Below are 22,273 nucleotides of genomic sequence, written 5' to 3'. Positions count from 1 at the left end.
GGCAGTCTTAAGCAGTCTTACTTGTATCCCCAGACAATGGGCCCACTTACACACACAGGGAGCTGGAGGAAGAGTGTTCGCGCGCCGAACGCGCCTGCTTTGGTCGCTCCAGGAACAGCTCACCCGGCGTGGCCCTCTGGTGGTCACCGCACGTATCCCGGCAAAGGCAGGCAGGCGGGAAAATCCTCGCGGCGCATATATTGGCAAAGGCAGGCAGAAGGAAATATGCGCGTCTGTGGCCCGGCGCAGGTCTCTATTTACAGCCGCGATTAATACTGCGCGGAGCGTGGGGAGCAGGGCAAAGTTCGAAAACGCAGAGTTATTCAGTTCCTCTGATCTGACTCGACAACACAATCTCACACGCGTCTTCTCATAACTCCGATTCAAAACTCTTCTCATGGGCTGCGCAACTCATCTGCTGATTTACCAACTGAGCACTCCGAACTCGTAACTCGTAACTCAGCACATCCCCTCTCATAACTGAGGCGGGGGGCTCTGGGCACAGGGTTATATGGCCCTGCCCGAGCCCCAATCGAATGTTCCAAACCCCGCCTTTTGCCGCAGTTGTAAGTCACTCCCCTCGAGCCCTGATTGGCATCTCGCGCTTACCGTCGGCTCTTCCTCCGCCTTCCTTTGGCCTTGGTCGACTTGTTCAGGCCTGCCTCATGGTATTTGCGCCAAAACCAAAAGCATCGAGGCATCGTAAAGGGACCTAATTCTCATCCTACTCAACGCAAAACTAAACACAGGAAAGGTCTACGCTTACATTTATTAAGAAAAAACTGAGCTTTAAACGAGGCTGCATGTTGTAGTGTAACTAAACTAGGAGGGGAAATTAACCTTTATTATAAAAACACAAACCCGCAAAACTACACCCCTCCCTCGTCAGACTCGTCCCCGAGTCGGAACCACCAATGGAACGACCGGTTAGAGATGACATGCAAAATTAATTTTACTTTTACATGTGACACATCGGCGTGGTTCCCCCTAACATTTCTTCTGACCCGTGTATGCGACAGTTTTAAAACACTAGATATGTCCCTCCTATTGCGTTGAGTAGCTACACATCACATTCACACGCACAAATAACCGAGTATTTCCGGAATTTTTCAAACTAAACACATAGCCGGTGGGCAGCATTCTTATATTTACAAGCACAGAACTTAACCTTATTTACAATTCTATGACCCAGGACCTGTCCTTTTTGGAAGAGAAGATTGGAGGGGAGAGAAAGCATAGCAAAAACACACTCATCAATCATGACACTTGCTGCTTGCTTCTTGCATCTTGCTTCTTGCTTCTTCTGTGTGCATCTATCAAACCGGCTAGACCCCGGACCGGCATACAGGCCATTTTAATCTTCAGGGCTATCTAACTTTACACATCTTCTCATACCTAGCACACCATAATAAAAAAATGCACAAAAAAAATGCTTTCATTTCATTTCTTTTCTTCTTTGCCAGGCAGGGCCACTCCCATGTGGTCCAACTGCATGACATTAATGCGACTCAAACAAGTGGTCCGAAAGGTGCAAGATGATGTTGCAGCAAAATGCTGCACAGCAGAAGTGCAAGGCCACAAGGCTTGTGGTCCATAAGTTTGATTAGGTGCAGCAAAGGGTTGTGGCAGCAAAGTGCTGCACAGGTGCAGCAAGGCTTCAGCAAAAGGATGTGGCAGCATAGTGCTCCGCAGTTCGGCTGCACAGATGCAAAAGTTGCAGAAGGGATGCTGCACCGGTCAATGGTGCTGCACAGTTCCACCTCCAAAATGGTCCTGGGGTGGAGGGAGAGACGAGGCACAACAAGCAAAGCGGAAAGGACGCAGCGGCACATAGAACAACAAGGTAATGCAGCGTGAGGGGCGCGGAAGAGTGAGCAGAGCAGGCTCGTCCCTAGCCGTCCGTACCCCCCACCGTCGGCTTACAATACCCTAGCCCCCCTTGTATTTACAATCTGTCTCTACGTCTTGTCTCCCATATCCCCCTATATTCCAAATTAGCCTCCCAATCCCAGGAAGGAAGGGATGGAACAAACACAATGTCACACTACGTCGTGATGCGTTTTTACTACTCAAACGGCTTACAGAGCCTCGGTGTGGAGCTTCGTCCTCCTTGGTGATTGGCTGTGGATGGTGCGAAGGGATTTCTCATCCTAAATACACTACTGACATTTACTTTTAAACTACCTGGGGTCGTACCCTGCCAATCACCGCTTTGCACAAAAAAGGTGCAAAAACAGATCCTAGCAACTACAGACCAATCAGCCTTCTCCCAATTATCAGCAAAGTCATGGAATCCATCATTGCTTCGGATATGAAATCTTTCCTCTTCTCCAATGGCTTGATCTCTGATCATCAATTTGGTTTCAGACCAGGTCACTCTACTCTGGACATGCTGCTTCTGCTTTCTCAACAATGGATGGAGGTCCTCAATGCCAAACAGGAAATTAGAGCTGTCTCCCTTGACATATCACGTGCCTTCGATACGGTCTGGCACCCCACTCTGCTCACCAAACTCTCCTCCTTTGGTATCCATGGAAATCTCCACGCATGGCTGGTGGACTTCCTCTCGAGTCGTAGTCAACGTGTGGCCCTGTATGGGTTTCTCTCATCTCCTCTTCCTGTTCAGGCTGGAGTTCCCCAAGACAGTGTTCTGGGCCCTGTGCTTTTTCTGGTCTTCATCAATGATCTCTCTGACTCTCTTGAAAATCCTCTCGATCTCTTTGCTGATGACTCTACTCTCTGTCGCTCCATTCCCTATCCCTCAGATCGGCAGTCTGCAGCCTCCTCAGTCTCTGCAGACCTGGACAAAATCACAGACTGGGCAAACAAGTGGAACATGTCTTTCAATCCTGACAAATCTCACACTCTTACGATGTCTCTCCGAAAAGACCGACTGGACAACCCTCCCATCCACTTTCTGAATAATCCTCTCCAAGAAGTTCTGTCACTCAAGCTTTTGGGTCTCACTATCTGCCATGATCTTTCCTGGGAAAACCACATTTCAAATCTGGCCTCCAAAGGCAGTCGCCAACTGGGTATCCTCCGCCGTGCAAAGTCCTTCCTTGGCACACCTGAGCTCCTCACCACATACAAGGCTTTCATCCGCAGCTCAATGGAATACTGCTCTGTGCTCTCCCCTCTGGGCTGGTGCTCCTGCCTCACACCTAGGTCGTCTTCACGCTGTTGAAACCAAAGCGTTCAGAATAATTGGAATCTCCCGTGATGAAGCTTACTCCAAGGGCCTTTCACTCACTCACCGCAGGCAGGTTGGTGGTCTTTCCGTCTTCTACCGACTCCTTTCTGGCCTTGTCCCCCCAGCTCTCTCTGGGCTCTGTCCCCCAAATATTCCTACAGGTCGCACAAGATCTGCCTGCAACCCTCTTATGGTTAAACTGCCAAAATCAAGACTCTCTGCTCACCTTCACTCCTTCATTCCTCTTTTCTCCCACCTCTGGAACAAACTCCTTCACTCTCTTCAATCCCACTCCACCCTCCAGGTCTTTAAAACAGCTGTTCACCACCATCTCTTATCTTCCCCCACCCAACACCTCGATCTTTTCTACCCCTGCTAATTTCACCCCAAATCCACTTTTTTGAAATACCAACTTCTGGCCTGGAAGTCCTTGGTGTCCTTGTGTTTTATACTTCTCCCACCCCCCCCCCCCCCATTCCCATGCCTCCTCGCCCCAAGCCCTCTCCCTCCCACACACTTCCCTGCTCTCAAATGTTGTGTTTGTGTGCTTCCCCTTCTCTCCCCATCTTGTCTTCCGCTCCGTCTTTTTATATATTTTGTTTGTCTGTTTGATTTTTTTTGTGAAATAAATGTTTGCTCTTTCACGAGCCTCGATTCTGTATACAAAAAAAATAAAATAGGCCTCTTTAAATGATGTGGTTCTCAGAACTCGAATTCCCATTTCCCACACTGCGGTGCCCTTGAAATTTGGGTCTCACTCCCAACGAATTTTCTCACTGTGGCCTTGCACAATTTCAGTGCTGGGTCGTGTGGCCCTACCAGCAGGTCTACCTACCTGCGCACCTCCGCCACTGAAGTCGCCACCCGAGCTCACCTGCTCCTGCGACTACCTAAACTGGGGAAGGCCCCTCCTGGCACTTTACCCCCTGATGCCCACCTTGGCATTGGGCAACCCAGGTCCTTCCCTTGGATCCTCGGGCCCCATTCACAACTACTATTAACCGGCTCCCAGAGCCTACCTGTGGCCTCACCTGGCTGCCAAACTACCAGTGGCGGAGTGCCCCAATAACCATACGCACCAATTAAGCCACACGCCCAGCCATTCCACATACTCATGCACCCAACAAAACACTTCGTTCTTCTAACTGCACCACAGGTGTCAATATCCATACAAATTTTGTCTATACCCTCTACCTGGCTTTACACTACCCACCCTGGGCGTCCGTGAATGGGTTCCACCTCCCCCCATTCACTCCTTTGCACCATGCATTCCACACCTTTTATTCCACACCTTTTATTCCGCACCAAGCATTTTCACACCAAATATTCGCACACCAAATATCTTGCACACTATTTTTCTAGCACACCATTTTTCTCGCACACCTTTTGTGCTCACATACCTCCAACACAATTCCACTTTTTCTCACACAATTCTCAACCACACAGCATCATCTATCTATCTCGTTCTCCCCTAAACATGTGCTTCCCCGTCGTCCCTTTAAACGATGCACACCCTCTTTCATTTATCAACCATCGAAGCTACCTACGTCCCCTGTACAGTACAGGTGTCACTACTTAAATCTTGTCCCGACAGTCTGCTAAATCCCTACCATTATCCTAGCCCTCCCTCGGCTAGCTTCGGTGCCCCATGGATGTAACCATTGCTGGCACCCCCATGTGCCTATCACTGCCATCCCCCTAAACTAATGCTCATGGGCCCTGTGTGAGGAATGGTGGCACTACCATTCCTCCACATAGGGTACACTACTCTCATCAGTCCACTACACTTGAACCTCTCCATGTGGATGTACTTTGTCATGGCTCGGCCTCGAAGGGCCGAGCGGTCCATGCGTGTGGTTTGGCACCTGTATGTTGGGTCCGTCTGGCATTTTCGATCCAGGGGAGGAGGTATTGATGGGCCGAGGTGCAGGGCTCCATCCCCGCGCAGGGCCTCGCGGTCCTCGCGGTCCTGTGTGCATGGTGACCCAACCCGCCACGGCCGGAGCACCGCACCCGCTAGGGTGCGCGACTCCGAAATCTACCTCCCCTTGAACCTCGCCGATTGCCTTTGCCGCCACGGCACGGCACCAACCATACAGTGCGGGGGCCGGCACGAATCGTGCACGCCGGTCCTTGGGAGACCGACGCGGCCCCGATCCCCGCCGGTCCCTGCTGCACACAACTCACCGGGGGCTCGCGTCTGCTACCCGTCCTGCTAAACGCTACCCCGGTCGGTGTCGATGCTTGAGCCGCGTCCTCACACCTCACGACCCACTCCGCACTCGCACACCCAGGTGTCCCCGCGCCTCCCATACACTCCGTTACTGCACACTCTCCTTCCACATTCTCTGGTGTGCATTCTCCCTCACACTCTACTCGTACCTGCACACCTCGGCGCACTCACGCCTTTCACACACTTCAGTACGCACTCGGCCCTCGCACACTTTTTCCACCTCCCCAGGTGCATGCTCCCTCGTTACACACTCCGTAACACACCCTTCTCTCACACATTCGCACTCCACGCAACCCTCATACTTCATGCCAGTCGCCCTCGTACACCGCACAGTGGACCTTCCGTGAACGCCCAGGTCTCGCCTCTGCCCCAAGCGCGCCAAAAACCCGTTCGCGCCAAACATATTCGCGCCATTTTTTCCACTCACCTTGGGGTCCTCCTTCCCCGGCTGCACCTGCAAACTTTTAATTGGGTTAGCAAGCCCGGCATCACTGTGCAAATACAGACTTTGTTCGGGTTCCATTACCTTCTCCCGTGATTTATTCTTTGGCTCTTCCGTCTCTTCAGCCCCAATTATTTCTTTTTCCTCGGCGACCGCCGGCGCGCATGAAATTTTCTTTTCCAATTTGACGATCGTCGGTTTTTCTACACCCCACGTCGCGACCTCCATAGCCCCGGTCAACTTGGCCGTCCTTTGCTCAAGCTCACTCCCCACGCGTTCCTCACACTGCTTCACCTTGTCGCGTACCACTGTGACCTCCTCGCTCAACCCGCACCTAATGTCCTCCCCCACCTTTTTCATGTCCCTTTTTGATTCTGCCCTCAATTTTTCCATATCGCACCTTGCTTCGCCTCTGGGTGTCCATCTTGCTTTCCAATCTCTCCATGTTACACCTTGCTTCGTCCCTCATTTCTTTCATTTCTTCACTCCTTTTATTATTGTCGCATTTTGACTCTGCCATGTATTCGCTGAATCGTGCCATGAACTGCTGCAGGTCAAAGACCGTTGGTACAGCAGGCTCGGCTTCTGCTGCCACGTGTGAGGCGCCGCCATTTTCTGCGCCAGCTACCGCCCCCTCTTCGGCTTCCTCCACTACCAACTGTCTCTCCTGGTCTTGGGTCATCAATTCTACCTCTTCTTCTACCCCCACCGGCATTCGACCGCCTTGGCCAGCCATGGTACGAATACAATTTGGATTTTACTACTAAATTTAGTTCGCTCATAATTTCGCAGCACGTGAAATGTACTGCAGGTCCAATCCCACTCCCGGACACCAAATTGTTGCTGCCAATATGTACAATTTGGTGTCCAAAATGTTTTTCAGGGTTCCAAATCCCACTCCTGACTACCAAATTGTCATGGTTTTCCGAAGCCCGTTCCGTTACAAAGGGGAAATTAAGCCCTTTTTTTCTCCTTGGGTCTTCAAACCGCGAGACTGAGTCGCCACTTCCGGGCAGACGTGGAAAAGGGTCTCGGGACAATTTCGCACGTACCTTAAGTACCCACGCCGCAGCGGAAGCGGGGATCGAGTCTCACACAAACCACGCGTAATTGAGGACACCCGAGCGGATGGCGTACCACGTGACCCGTGCTGTTACCTTGCTATTGAACCCGCTTAGAGCGATCTAATTCGTACCACGCGAGGTCGATGATGGAAAACACAAGACGGTCGAATCAAAGAAATAACACGATTTAATTATTATTTACACAATGTACAATGATTCGGTAGAAGAAGAGACACGGGGCAGTCTTAAGCAGTCTTACTTGTATCCCCAGACAATGGGCCCACTTACACACACAGGGAGATGGAGGAAGAGTGTTCGCGCGCCGAACGCACCTGCTTTGGTCGCTCCAGGAACAGCTCACCCGGCGTGGCCCTCTGGCGGTCACCACACGTATCCTGGCGAAGGCAGGCAGGCGGGAAAATCCTCGCGGCGCGTATATTGGCAAAGGCAGGCAGAAGGAAATATGCGCGTCTGTGGCCCGGCGCGGGTCTCTCTTTTCAGCCGCGATTAATACTGTGCGGAGCGTGGGGAACAGGGCAAAGTTCATATACGCGGAGTTATTCAGTTCCTCCGATCTGACTCGACACAACGCAATCTCACGCGCGTCTTCTCACAACTCCGATTCGTACCTCTTCTCATGGGCTGCGCAACTCATCTGCTGACTCACCAACTGAGCGCTCCAAACTCATAACTCGTAACTCAGCGCATCCCCTCTCATAACTGAGGCGGGGGGCTCTGGGCACAGGGTTATATGGCCCCGCCCCAGCCCGAATCGAATGTTCCAAACCCCGCCTTTTGCCGCAGTGGTAAGTCACTCCCCTCGAGCCCTGATTGGTGGCTCGCACTTACCGTTGGCTCCTCCTCCGCCTTCCTTCCGCCTTGGTCGACTTGTTCAGGCCTGCCTCGTGGTATTTCGCGCCAAAACCAAAAGCATCGAGGCATCGTAAAGGGACCTAATTATCATTATCCTACTCAACGCAAAACGAAACACAGGAAAGGTCTACGTTTACATTTATTAAGAAATAACTGAGCTTTAAACGAGGCTACATGTTGTAGTGTAACTAAACTAGGAGGAGAAATTAACCTTTATTATAAAAACACAAAACCGCAACAGTATTCACAGGTAGGAGGCCGGTTTGCCATAGTAAGATCACAGTTGTTACGTCATCATAAGACAAACTATTTACAGGTGGTTGGTTCTGGATGATGAAACTCAGGACGTCATTACAGCTCACACTGATGGACCAGAGCAACTTTCAGTTATGAGATATTCCCCAGGTATGGTTGGACTCCTATTCATTCCTACTTGCATAGTAAATGTGAAATTCGAATGTACTATTGTTGCTATCTCGGGGTTCTGGGGTTCATCATGAGGGGAGCTCTCGGGTTCGTCCCGACCTCCAGCACCTGTAGGCTGCCGACTCCTCTGTTGTCTGTCGGATCATGAATGTAATGATGCAACCGTAAACTGCTTGACTTAGAATTACCGGCCTGGCAGGGTTACATTCTTCTGTTACACGATACCTTTCCATTGGCAAGGCAACCTAACTGGAGGCCACACCCTCAATAACCACTTGTCTATTTAGTAAGGCCGTGCGGACTGTGAAATAGTTATTGGCTAAGTCCGGAGCCAATCACAGGGGGGCCCAACTTCCCATCTAACTGTGCTTATACCTGTATCGGACCAATGAAGGAAAATATGTAAATGAGTTGGTCTGAAATGCTTCCATCATTTAACAAGCACATTTATTGCCAATTAACACTTTTTCTCAATTCAAGTCAGTCACAAACACATGTGTTTACAATAATTACTTGCACAATCACATTTGTTTACAATCAAAGCAAAGAAAGCACATTTCATAGATACATTAGAAAGTGTTTATCTTGATGCTTATGCCGCCCTCTTGAGCAGTTTTATCTATCGCTATACACTTGATATGACGCATCATCAATCAACCGGGTAACAAGTGGGAGGAGGGTGGATTATGAGAAGGTCGAGGGAGAGTGGGGTTTGGTTCGGCCCCTGGCTCACCCAATGCAGACAATGTGGGCCTGCATTGGTCCCAATGTGGATGGGGGTTGGGGGAAGGAACGTGGTATTGAGACAAAGATGCATCAGTTTGATAAACCCAGATGGTTGAGAGCCGCCATGTTCAGTGGCTGGTACCAAGGAGGGACATGTGCTGGGAGTTCGCGATCCGAAGAGACCATTAGCCCATGTTGCCGATATACATGAAGGCAATTTACCCTGCTGGTCCGACCGATTTGAGCGGCATAAATCTTCCGCCCAGACAAGGTCGCCCAAGCAGCCAACACGAAGAACTTGGACCAGGGTCCAAGGTTTGAACAGGGGCTTCCCTCCAGAACCTTCGGTGATGGTGTTCCTCGAGGATGTCTTCTTCTCTCCGGCTCTCTCCTCTCCCCCCAGCGGCTCTCCTCTCGCCCCCCCCCCCCGCCAGTGGCTCTCCTCTCCCACCAGCAACTTTCCTCTCCTCTCAGCGGCTCTCCTCTCCCCTCAGCGGCTCTCCTCTCCCCTCAGCGGCTCTCCTCTCCCCTCAGCGGCTCTCCTCTCCTCTCCCCCATCGGCTCTCCTCTCCCCCCCAGTGGCTCTCCTCTCCCCCCAATGGCTCTCCTCTCCCCCACAGCGGCTCTCCTCTCCCCCCAGCTCCTCTCCTCTCTCCCCCCAGCTCCTCTCCTCTCTCCCCCCAGCTCCTCTCCTCTCTCCCCCCAGCGCCTCCCCTCTCTCCCCCCAGCGCCTCTCCTTTCCCCCCCCTCAGCTCCTCTCTCCCCCCCCCCCCCAGCGGCTCTCCTCTCCCTCCCAGCGGCTCTCCTCTCCCCTCCCCCAGCGGCTCTCCTCTCCTCCCCCCATCCAGCTCCTCTCCTCCCCCCATCCAGCTCCTCTCCTCTCCCCCCCCCCCAGCGCCTCTCCTCTCCCCCCCCCCCCAGCTCCTCTCCCCCCCGCCCCAGCGGCTCTCCTCTCCCCACCCCAGCGCCTCTCCTCTCCCCCCAGCGGCTCTCCTCTGCCCACCCCCCCCCCCCCCCGGCGGCTCTGGCTTTGCTGGCCCACGCCTGCCTTGCATCTCGTCCAGCGCAGGCGTGGGTTGGAGTCTTTCCCGTTCACGCACGGCATCTCTTCATTGCTCCCTGGTGCGTCAAAAGTTCCAGTATCGTCCAGACGAATCTACAGATGACGTGAGTGCCAGAAGTGACTGACTGCCTGCAGTGCCATTTGACCCTTTCGGCAAAGATCGATGCCCATCATCTGGCAGTGCCACCAACGCACCATGTGATGTTCTGTGAAATAAACGGTCTTTATAGTCGGGAGGTTTTAGCGTTAATGACTTGATGACGATGAATAAAGGTTAATAAAGGGAAGTGGAAGATGAAACGACAAAGGAGATGAAAGGACAAAGAGGTGGTGTTAAATTACGGGAGTTGAAGGGTTGAAACGTTATTCAGCAATGGAAGCACGAAATGTGGAGATGAAGTCCGGCTGGGTACTGGACACAGGATAATTTACTGGCTGGAATGATAAAGAAGGGAAAGTCATAGGTAAACCCTCAACTCATGTGTCCCTTAACCCTCTAGATGTGGTAAGGACCAACAGACGCATCAACACCACATGCTCTATTCTATATTCTTCTCTTTTCATTTCTCTTCCTTTACCATTTATCCTTCTCAATTATCCTTTTTAAAACTTATCTCGCTCAAACTTAGATGCTCGTGACGTTGTTTTATTTAAACAGTTCTATATAATTTATCTCTATGATGTGCTTTTAGGGTCACTCCAGTTTCATCACCCACCTGGACTGGTCAGCTGATGGTAAACACCTCATATCCAACACAGGAGACTATGAAATCCTCTACTGTAAGTTCCCTCATGTTACTGTATTTACTTGCAAGGAAACATGGATTGGTAAAGACCATTTAAGCCTGTGTTGCAAATGCCATATACAGTATCTAATCCAAATAATATTGTAACGGACTCGGGGGAGTGGAAGGGGGGTAATGGGTGACGTGAGACCACTGGAAATGAGACATGTTGGATAAAAGGAAGGATTTGCAATGATGCGATGGCTGATGGATTCCATGACCTTGCTGATTGGAAGAAGCTAATTGGTCTGTAGTTAAGGGGATCCGTTTTTGCTCCTTTTTATGTAATGATATGATGTTGGCTGATTTCCAAGCAGATGGAAGATGACCTAGGGTGAATTATAGGGTAAAAGGGGCAAATAGAGGATGTGCAAGAGCAGCCAAGCAGGTTTTTAGGACCTGTGAGCTGATGCCATCCAGTCCAGTAGCAGAGACAGAGCCAAGCACCTACCAAAGCGATGCATACAGCGATTCGTTGGTACGAACATCAGACATTCATTGATGTGAGTGAGGAAAGTGACAAAATAAATTTTGAGCACTCAATCGTGCAGAAACCATTGCAGCCTGTTCCAAGACGAGGCATTTTTGGGCAGGCCGAAACAAAGATTAAGACCTCTAAAGAATAGCAGGCTGACCAAGGATGAAGCCTGTTTTTGTTTTTGTTTAATAAGCTGGTTAATTACCTTTAAAAGGTGTATAGATTTACCCAAACACCAAACACCCAGTTTTTATTCATGCACTCCCTTATTGGAGCTCCTTTAGTTTGCATGCAAGGTTTTGGGCCATGAGGTTTCATGGTTTTGGAGTTATGGAGGAGACACACACACACACACACACACTAACTAACTGAGTGATGCACATTGTCTTTTATGATTATGATTATGATGTTAATTGGCGTTTGCATCTTTGACATCTTTGGCTGCCAAAATGTATTTATTGCATCTTTGGATCATGTTCCTCATTTCCTGCTTCTGTATGTCTAGGGTTGGCAACTTCTTGTAAGCAGGTGACATCGGCAGCGAGTGTGAGGTCTGTGGAGTGGGCTACTTACACCTGTGTTCTGGGTTTCCATGTCTATGGTAAGTACCATACATAAAAATTTGCAGGTAATTTGTGTGATATGCAAAACATATTATTTTACAAAGAAATTGAAATTCTTTATTCGGCTTTCATACCGACAAATGGTTTGTGGGGTTGAGAGCAGGATGAGGAACTAGTGCAATATTAACAACAATTGTCAGTAATAAAAAAGAATAACGTAATACCTCCTGACCGCTCCCAAAGATATATTTCAAAATTATTTTATGTTTATTGTATGGAATAATTATAAGCATTGAACACGTTTTTGTCATAATGTCATAATGGAGATTTATCTTTACTTTATCAAAAAAATGATAAAGATCAAATAAAAAATTATTTCTCGGAAACCGCTGAATGGAAAAATTTGAAACTTTGCACATTGTCAAGTACTCCCAATGGGGAACAAAAGCATGATAATGATGACATACGTGAAGTGGTATACAACATACAACATGCATTTTAAAGGCCATTTTCCCTGCTAGAGCGGGGGTTAGCCTTGCGGTCCCCATGACAATCTTCTCCATTTTGCCCTATTTTCTGCATCTCTCCTTGTTAACCCCCTTGCCCACATTTCTTCTTCCACCATCTTGAGCCAAGTCTTTCTCGGTCTTCCCCGTCTTCTACTTCCTTCTACATTCATTTCCATCACTCTTCTCAACCAGTCATTTTCATCCTTCCTCAACACATGACCAAACCATCTCAACCTGTTCCTCTTCACAGCATCAATCACAGGCTCTATTCCCATCATCTTTCGCAATTCATCATTTGTCTTCCTCTCTCTCAACGATACTCCGCACATCCTTCGAACCATTCGCATTTCCACCCTTTCCAACCTTCGTTGCTGCTCTACGTTCATTACCCATGTCTCGCTCCCATAAATCATAACATTTCTCACACATGCAGCACACACCTTTCCCTTCAGCTTCAACGACACTCCCCTCATCATCAGCACGCCACTCAATTCCCGAAACTTCTTCCATGCACATCTCACTCGAGCAACCGTTGCCGAGTCTGATCCACCTTCTCCATTCAGCATGTCTCCGAGGTAGCAAAATGTTTTCACACCTTCCAGCTTCACGCCGTCTCCAATATCCAACTCAACATTTCCTCTATCTGCAGCTCCCTCTGTGCACACCTTACATTTGAATGTAGCTGCCACACTGGTTAATGACCCTCTCAGACCACTACATTTTTGATGAACCCACTCAGCGCACATTGTACACTGAATGGAGTTCACTCCGACACCCTTCCTACACACAGCACAGGGCCACTTCCCAGTTCTTTCCACCTCACCACATGCTTTACCACTTGCCATCACCTTCGTCTTTCCGATATTCACCTTCAGACCTTTTGTCTCCATACATTCCTTCCACGTGTTCATATTTTCCTTCAGTCCATCCATACTTTCCGCAATCAACACCAGATCATCTGCATACAACAACTCCCACGGTAAACCCTCCTTTACGTTCTGAGCCAGCACCTCCATCACAGTTACAAATAGTAGTGGACTTAGTACCGACCCCTGATGCACTCCCACCTTCACCTCAAACTCACCACTGTTCCCGTCCTTCGTCCTTACAGCTGTGCGCGCTCTTTTGTACATTGCCATCACTACTCTGATCAACCATTCCTCCACTCCTAACTTCCTCAATGCCCATGTCAATACTTTGCGTGGAACCCGATCGAATGCTTTCTCCAGATCAACAAATCCAAGAAACAACTTCTTCCTCTTCTCCATGTACTTCTCCTGCAACTGCCTCACAATGAAAAGCGCATCTGTCGTTCCTCTTCCTGGCATGAATCCAAACTGCATTTCGTCGATCTTCACTTTCTTCCTTATCCTCCTCTCCAACACCCTTTCCAATACCTTCATTCCATGCTCCAATAGCTTTATCGCTCACACTCCAGAGGTGTGGTATGAGCCACACTCCAGAGGGTCACCTTTCCCCTTGTATAGAGGGACGAGGGTACTCAGTTCCAAAGCCACTGGAATGCAGCCTTCTTTCACCACCAGATTACAGATCTCTGTCATTCTCTTCACACCCAAACTTCCTGCTGCCTTCAACATATCTCCCACAACTCCCGTCGGCCCTCCCGCTTTTCTACCCTTCATTGCTTTTATCGCTTCCTCAACTTCCTTCTCAGTTATCTTCTCTGCCGGTCCTAAAACTGGGTTACTCTCTATGTTGCCATCCCATTCATTCTCTGTATTCAACAGCATTTCCATATATCTTTCCCATCTTCCTTTAATTCCATCTGGGTCGACAACGATTTGTCCCACTTCATCCTTCAAGCAACTCACCCCCATCACATCACACCTCTCTTTCGCTATCTGCTTTGCAATCCTGAATACTGCTTTCTGACCCTCTTCCGAATCCAAGCGTTCTCCGAACATTTTCCTACATGCCTCCTGCGCCTTTGCTACCTGTTTCTTTGCAGCCTTCCTGGCTGCCTTATAACTTTCATGCTCTGCTGTTTCTGCTCCCGTACCCTTCGCCTTCTGCCACTCCTTGAACTTCTTCCTCTTCTCATCAAGCCTCTTTCCAACTTCATCATCCCACCACCATGTTTCCGAGTGCCTCGGTGGTCCTTTTGTCCATCCACATACCTCACCAACGGCTCCCAACAGACTAGCTTTCATTGACATCCAACCACTTTCAAGCTCAACCACATCATCCTCGACCCTACTCAGCCTCTCTTTTAATGCATCCCTTACTGTCACCTCTTTCAACCTCCACACCTTCATTCTCGGTTGGTACTTCACCCGCCGAGCTCTCCTCGCACCTTTCACCCTTACGTCGCAGACAACCAAGTGGTGCTGTGAAACAGCCTCCTCCCCCGGGATCACCTTTGTGTCCCGGAGGTGCAACCTATCTCGCCTATGCACCATCAGGTAGTCAATGGTTATCGTCGACCCACCTGACGTGTATGTAACAAGCTTATTATCCTCTTTCTGGAACTGAGTATTACAAATCAACAAATCAGCAAACTCCAAAATCCTTTCACCTTCTCCATTTCTCACACCATATCCGTAACCCCCATGAACTCCGTCAAAACCAACCATACTCCTTCCCACATGTCCATTTAGGTCTCCTCCTACCACAACAGCTTCCTCATCTTTCACGTTTTCCATCAGCTTCTCTATCGCACACCAGAACTTGTCCTTCTCTTCATCGCTTCGACCAACCTGCGGAGCATATCCCGAGATGACGTTCACCAAGAGCTTTCCAATCATCATTTTCACCATCATCAACCTATCACTCACTCTAGTCACACTCACCACACTGTCTACAAACTCCTCAGCAAACAGGACACCAACACCATTCACGCCCTCCGGGCACCCTTGCCACACAAACTTGTATTTCTGTCCCTGCCTACCCTTCACCATTCTCACACCACTTCCCTTCCATCTCATCTCTTGCACACAACATATGTCCACTCTTCTTCTGACCAATACTTCCACCACTTCTCCTGATCTCCCTGTCATTGTCCCTACAATCCATGTCCCAAACCTCAGAAACCGATCTCCACTTCGGGCTGTACCCTGCCCACATGTAGTTGTAATTGTCATGGTTCTCTTTTTGAGGCAATGTTTTTATGGCCGGATGCCCTTCCTGACGCCAACCCTCTTAGTCGCCTCTTACGACACGCAGGGATACGGCGTACCTATTCTTATCCAGGGTACACACTGGGAAACGTTTAAAACATGGAAATTCTGGGGGGCGAGGGGGGTGGGGCGGGGGGGGGGGGGTGGGGGGGCGGCGTCAGCATCACGGCTGCGGTTTAAACATATTTAAATAAATATTTAAACAAAACCATGAAAAACAATTTGGGAAAAGTCTCTAAGTGAGAACGTGGATTTAAGAAGAAAGCAGGAGCAGAGGTGAAAGAACAAACGAGATAAAGGGGGCGGGGCACAAGTCGAGACGAGGAGGCCGCACGAGACACCAGGCCGCACGAGCCGGACGAGGCGCACGAGGCGCGAACAAAGAAACGACTAATTACACACAAATTTGCAACAACTACAAAACCAAAACCAAATAGAAACACACAATAAACACATACACAATAAAATACCAGCGGAAATTTGACAAAGAAACGAACGGGAAAACACTCAAACTTTGATGCCGTGGAGAGATCGAAGCAAGCCAACTGGTATACCAGCCAAAAATGTTTTAATCGAATTCCTTATCCTAAAAATCTGACATTGCATGCACATTAAATATTAAATTTGTGACATCATAGATCGCTTGGTTTGGCAGCCATATTGGATTGAAGGAAAATATTAAATAATGATATCTCTGAAACCACTAACCCTATCGATGCGAAATTTTACAAATATCATCTCACAGCACTGTTGCATATAGTTTGAAAATGATGACGTCGTAGGTCACGTGGTTTGGCAGCCATCTTGGATTGAAAAACTAACCTTATCTGATCAGCATGACACTTCACAAACGTGATCCCCTACCAATACATGTGCAGAGTGTACATTTTTAAGGTCATATGTCATGTGGTATGACAGCCATATTTGCTTGAAAGCCCATATTTAAAGAAAATCCCTTCTCTGCTTCACCGATCGATGTGAATCCTGTCATGTCTGGTAAAAATGTGATACTTGAGAACAGTGATACAAATCCTTGATACAAATCACAAAATCCTTCTCTTCTTAAAATCTTCCTTTTCTTAAAATCCTTCTTTAAAATGTGATACAAATCCTTCCTCTTCTCCAATGGCTTGATCTCGGATCATCAATTTGGTTTCAGACCAGGTCATTCTACTCAGGACATGCTGCTTCTGCTGTCTCAACAATGGATGGAGGTCCTCAATGCCAAACAGGAAATCAGAGCTGTCTCCCTTGACATATCTCGTGCCTTCGATACGGTCTGGCACCCTGCCCTGCTCACCAAACTCTCCTCGTATGGTATCCACAGAAACCTCCACGCATGGCTTGCAGACTTCCTTTCTGGTAGCAGTCAATGTGTGGCCCTGAATGGAATTCTCTCTTCTCCCCTTCTTGTTCAGGCTGGAGTTCATCAACGCAGTGTTCTGGGCGACGTGTTTTTTTCTGGTCTTCATTAATGATCTCTCCGACTCTCTGGAAAATCCTCTCTATCTCTTTGCTGATGACTCCACTCTCTGCCGCTCTATATCCCAACCCTCAGATCGGCAGGCAGCAGCCTCTTCACTCTCTGCACAACTGGACAATATCACAATCTGGTCAAACAAGTGGAACATGTCTTTCAATCCTGACAAATCTCACTCTCACTTTGTCTCTCCGAAAAGACCGTCTGGACAACCCTCCCATCTACTTTCTGAAAATCCTCTTGAAGTTCTGTCACTGAAGCTTTTGGGTCTCACTATCTGCCATGATCTTTCCTGAGAAAACCACATTCCCAAGTTGGCCTCCAAAGCCATTCGCCGACTGGGCATCCTCCGTTGTGCGAAGTCCTTTCTGGGCACTTCTGAGCTCCTCACCACATACAAAGCTTTCATCTGCAGCTCAATGGAATACTGCTCTCCCCTCTGGGCTGAATTCCTGTCTCACATTTGCCTCATCTCCTCTCCCCTCAAACTGCTCTCCCCTCAAACTCCTGCCTCATCGTGGCATCGTCTGCCGCGATGAAACTGATTCTGAGGGCCTTTCTCTCTCTCACCTCAAACTCCTCCCTCATCGTGGCATCACCTGACGCGATGAAGCTGATTCTGAGGGCCTTTCTCTCTCTCACCGCAGGTGGTCTTTTTCTCACCACAGGTGGTCACTGTTGGTGGTCTTTGTCTTCTACCGACTCCTCTCTGGCCTTGCTCCCCATGTTCTGTCTGTGCTTTGTCCCCCAAATATTCCTGCAGGATGCACAAGATCTGCCAGCAACCCTCTTATGGTGAAACTGCCAAAATCAAGACTCTCTGCTCACCTTCACTCCTTCATTCCTCTTTTCTCCCGCCTCTGGAACAAACTTCCACACTCTCTTCAATCCCTCTCCTCCCTTCAGGTCTTTAAAACAGCTGTTCATCACCATCTTTTATCTTCCCCCATTCAAAACCTTGATCCAAAGCGAATGATAAATGAAATACAGTACAGTACTGTACACAAATTTTACCATGATAAACAAAAGCAGTAATCACACTCGCACCCACGCACTCACAATGAAGAATCCCCTTTTCGGAAAAAGTCAGATGAGTTGGTCTCAATCCACCATTTTTTGATAAAACAATGTATTTTAAGGAATAAAAAGTTTTGAAAATGTTTTTTGTTTCGACCCATGTGGGAAGGGCTGGCAGGATGGCAGAGAGGTACGCACATTCTATTTTAGCTTCCTTCAGTTTGGCTTCTGTCTGCCCAACTTCTTATTCTCAATATAGTTAGGCCAAAAAAACAAAAAACATGTTTAGCGTCCTGCCTTTTTGAAAAAAAGGAGGAGGAGGCCCTTTTTTTTTCTTTTTTTTTTTCAAAATGGCCACCAGCCTCATTTTTCCCAAGATGGTCGCCTGCTTTTTTGTTTCTTTAGATTTGAAATACATGTAGAATGTTTGGGTCTTGACGAAATCAGAGCATGTAGAAACTACAGCACGCTAGCGCTAGCGCTAACATTATACAGCACGCTAGCGCTAGCGCTAACATTCTACAGCACGCCCACATGTGTTGCTAGTCTACAACAACCAGCCGCATATTACTGCCGGACCTGTATGTACGTGTATCACAGACGGGATTATTTTGTGTGAGCGGCCATGAAACAATTATGATGGAGACTATCAAATCGAGAGAGTGAGAAAATTGATTGTTCGCGATCAGTTAAAAAAAAATCGATCAGATCAGATGTTTAAAAAAAAAGAAAAAAGAAAAAGAAAAAGGAGGAGGCCTCTAAAAAGGAAGCGGGCGGGGATGCTAAACATGAATATTTTTATATTATTTTTTCTTCAAAAAAAACCAGCCACATCACAGCATTCAGACCTTTCCATGACCACGTCTTCCAGGGTGTAAATACTTTTAGTAAAATAGAAGATAATTCACTAAATCTAGATGTAAAATTGTTGGAAAGTTCGTCTCACTTCTGTTATTTGCTCTATTCAGCAATTATTTCGGGTCTGTGTTTCCTTTCACTTGTGGTGTTATTAATATCGATCCCGAGACATTGTCTTGTTTTATTTTTGTCTGACTGTCTGCCAGTCCGTGTGTCATGCTATCTCCTCTTTACCATTTGGTTGTGCAGAATTTCACCAAACTTGGTAGTTATGATCACCACATGGCAATACGGTGCAAGAGCAGTGTCAACTTTGGCCCAGCTCCCTGGGGAGGGGTCAAACAGTAAAATACCGAAAAATGCAATTATGGGCACAGTTTACCACATTTTTAAATGAAACTTTATTTCGGTGATACTGACCACGACGGCTGGACGTGATGACAATTTTTGCACGTTGAAATGTTCCGACTCTGAATGACGGAACTTATCATTGGACTTTGCTTACCATGCAATCAACATTGGGGGACGCATGGAATATGTAACGATTTTTTGTCTTTGACCCCTGGCTCATGCCCCAAAGGGTGAGGACTTGGACTCGGTCAGAGGAGTCAAAATGGGAAAAAGATATTTAACTCCAAATTTGACATTTTGTCAATCAATTTGTCTCTGTGAATTCATTATCAGATTTTCAGTCAAATCTGAGAAGGTAGTTGAAAGGACTGAACATGGGCTGACAGGATGGCTGAGAGATACGCACGCTCTCCTCCAAGCTGCCTACCCTGGGTTTGAATCCTGAACCAATTATAAACCGTCATCCTGGTGTTCCACTTCCCTGTTTGTCGTTAAAGGCGGCAAAAAGGGTTGGCGTCAGGAAGGGCATCCGGCCGTAAAACATTGCTTCAAATAGGGGACCGAAAAACAACAACAACCACGGTTCCCGAAAAAGGCCAACCCCCGCTTTGTGGGGAAAAATGGCCTCTAAAGGTGGTTTATCCTGGTGTTCCACAGGTCATGTGATTCATCAATGTGTGTGCCGGCCCTCGGATGGACGTTAAACTACAGTTCCGCACATCATGTCATGCATGATGTCATGCATGGGGGTGGGGAGGTCTGGGAGTGTGTGTGTTTGGGGGGGGAGGTGAGGTGTGGGGGTATGTGTGTGTGAGGGGGGGGGGGGATGTGTGTGTGTGTGTGGGGGAGGGAGATGTGTGTATGTGTGTGTTGGGGGGGGGGGGGGGGGAATGTGTGTGTGCGTGTGGGGATGGGGGGTGTGTGGGGGGGGGCGTGTATGTGTGTGTGTGTGTGTGTGTGTGTGGGGGGGGGGGAGATGTGTGTGTGTGTGGGGGAGGAGGGGTGTGGGGGGGGGTGGTGGTGATGGGGGGCGTCTGGGGGTGTGTGTGTGGGGGGGGGGGGTGTTTGGGGGTGAGGTGTGGGGGTATGTGTGTGTGAGGGGGGGGGGATGTGTGTGTGTGTGGGGGGGGAGGGAGATGTGTGTGTGTGTGTGTGTGTGTGTGTGTGTGTGTGTGTGTGTGTGTGTGTGTGTGTGTGTGTGTGTGTGTATATATGTGGGGATGTGTGTGTGTATGTGGGGATGTGTGTGTGTATGTGGGGATGTGTGTGTGCAGGTGGGGATTTGTGTGTGTGTGTGTGGGGGGGGGGGGGGGGGGGTGGGATGTTTGTGTGTGTGATGGGTACCCAGGAGATATTGACCGCTGATTCGAAGAGAGCTGGACTTGACCTCCAGAAAATATTTTGAGCAGTTTCAAGAAAATGTAGAACAGGATTGATTCAGGAAGAGTTGAAATGAAAACCAAGGTGAGAGAAACATGGAAAGGTGCTTATGGATGGATGCTTGAGGGAAATGAAAACCGAGGTGAGAGAAACATGGAAAGTTGCTTCTGGATGAATGCCCAAATTTTTTGAATGAACATGCATGTTTTTTTTGTTTTTTTTTAGTCCTGGTGCACTTGTATGGTGGAGTGATGAGAGACCCATTGCCAAACATTGCATCTTCCTCTCCATTGGGTATTCCTATGATTTTTTCCTCTGCAACACACCAAGAAAAGCAAGTGAAAACCACTCAATAGCATTGTCATCATCATCTCCATCATACGACAGTAACGAAGTCACGCCTCATTTAGATTAATGAAGTGATGCATGATGTACAGTCACAGTCATGCATAATGTACAGTAATTAAATCGCACAACTAAAGCAATGAACTCACATAATGTACAGTAATGAAGTCGTCGATGAAATACAGTAACGGTCACATGTGATGTGCAGTAACGACGTCAAGCATGATGTACAGCAATGCAGTCATGCATGATGTACAGCAATGCAGTCATGCATGATGTACAGCAATGCAGTCATGCATGATGTACAGTAATGAAGACACATGATGTACAGTAATGAAGACACACATGATGTACAGTAATGAAGACACACATGATGTACAGTAATGAAGACACACATGATGTACAGTAATGAAGACACACATGATGTACAGTAATGAAGACACACATGATGTACAGTAATGAAGACACACATGATGTACAGTAATGAAGTCACACATGATGTACAGTAATGAAGACACACATGATGTACAGTAATGAAGACACACATGATGTACAGTAATGAAGACACACATGATGTACAGTAATGAAGTCACACACGATGTACAGTCATGAAGTCACACATCATACACAGTAACAGTCACAAAAAGGACGCGAGTCATCAAATAAAGTCCATCGAGGGTTTATCGCACCTTAGTTCTGGAGACTGATGTTCATTTGAAAAATTTTGAATTCGCCATCATCAACAACCTGGCATTTCTTTTTGTATTCCTGGAGCGCTTCCCCGGCGGAAAGATGACAGACTCACTGCCAAACGTTTCATCTTCCTCTCCAGCGGCCATTACGATGACTTCTTCCGCTGCACGCACATCAGCAAAAGCAAGTCAAAAGCACTCAACAGCATCGTCATCATAATCTCCATCATTCTGCTGCCTCCCAACACAATCCTGGAATGAATAGCTCTCGATCTCTTTTTCTGTGCCCTCCCCTCTCCCTCGTTTTCTGTATTTGAGTTCATGTTTTATTTCACTTTTCTCTGCAATTTCACATCTGTATTTTCTTAATGAACAACTCCCACTGGACGAGAAAGAATGTTTACGTTCTGTCACTTTACAAGGGAATTTAAGCGAGTTGATCCATCGTTCCTGTGCCTCATGCCGAGCCCACACATCCCCACTTACTGCACAAATTTTAAAATATTAAAACCTCATCTGATGGCCGAGAAGCGAACCCTGATGAACTCCTCCGGAGAAGGAAGCTCGAGTCACCTGTCACTGATTGAGAGTGGAATTGGGAAAAAAATTAATTTTCAAAAAATTAATTTTAATGATCATCCAGGTGTACACTTGACTT

At 48.1% G+C, this 22,273-nt stretch overlaps 1 protein-coding gene across 2 annotated transcripts; it reads left to right on the top strand.

The window, feature by feature from the left end:
• Positions 1 to 6,654: 6,654 nt before the first annotated feature.
• Positions 6,655 to 21,908, top strand: LOC137437514 (uncharacterized). Of its 2 annotated transcripts, none has more exons than XR_013620942.1 (4): positions 6,655 to 8,210; positions 10,713 to 10,800; positions 11,789 to 11,884; positions 20,804 to 21,628. XR_013620942.1 is itself a non-coding variant. In XM_078766006.1 (4 exons), the coding sequence occupies exons 1-4, from the start codon at positions 8,195 to 8,197 to the stop codon at positions 21,874 to 21,876; spliced, it is 360 nt and encodes a 119-aa protein (XP_078622132.1). In that variant the 5' UTR covers positions 6,655 to 8,194; the 3' UTR covers positions 21,877 to 21,908. The 2 variants fall into 2 exon arrangements, 1 of the variants encoding a protein (XP_078622132.1); XM_078766006.1 differs by lacking the exon at positions 10,713 to 10,800 and adding an exon at positions 21,698 to 21,908 and having other exon boundaries at positions 20,804 to 20,872.
• Positions 21,909 to 22,273: the final 365 nt, after the last annotated feature.

This window comes from Myxine glutinosa, chromosome 12 (genome assembly GCF_964187855.1).
Source record: "Myxine glutinosa chromosome 12, kmMyxGlut1.1, whole genome shotgun sequence".
Lineage (NCBI taxonomy): Eukaryota > Metazoa > Chordata > Myxini > Myxiniformes > Myxinidae > Myxine > Myxine glutinosa.
This window is presented reverse-complemented; position numbering and strand designations above follow the sequence as displayed.

Excerpts from the sequence above, each read along its gene's own strand:
- LOC137437514 (XM_078766006.1), top strand. Across the intron at positions 11,885-20,803 it reads TCTGGGTTTCCATGTCTATG|TCCTGGTGCACTTGTATGGT; the intron begins GTAAGTACCATA and ends GTTTTTTTTTAG. Across the intron at positions 20,873-21,697 it reads TGCATCTTCCTCTCCATTGG|CGCTTCCCCGGCGGAAAGAT; the intron begins GTATTCCTATGA and ends GTATTCCTGGAG.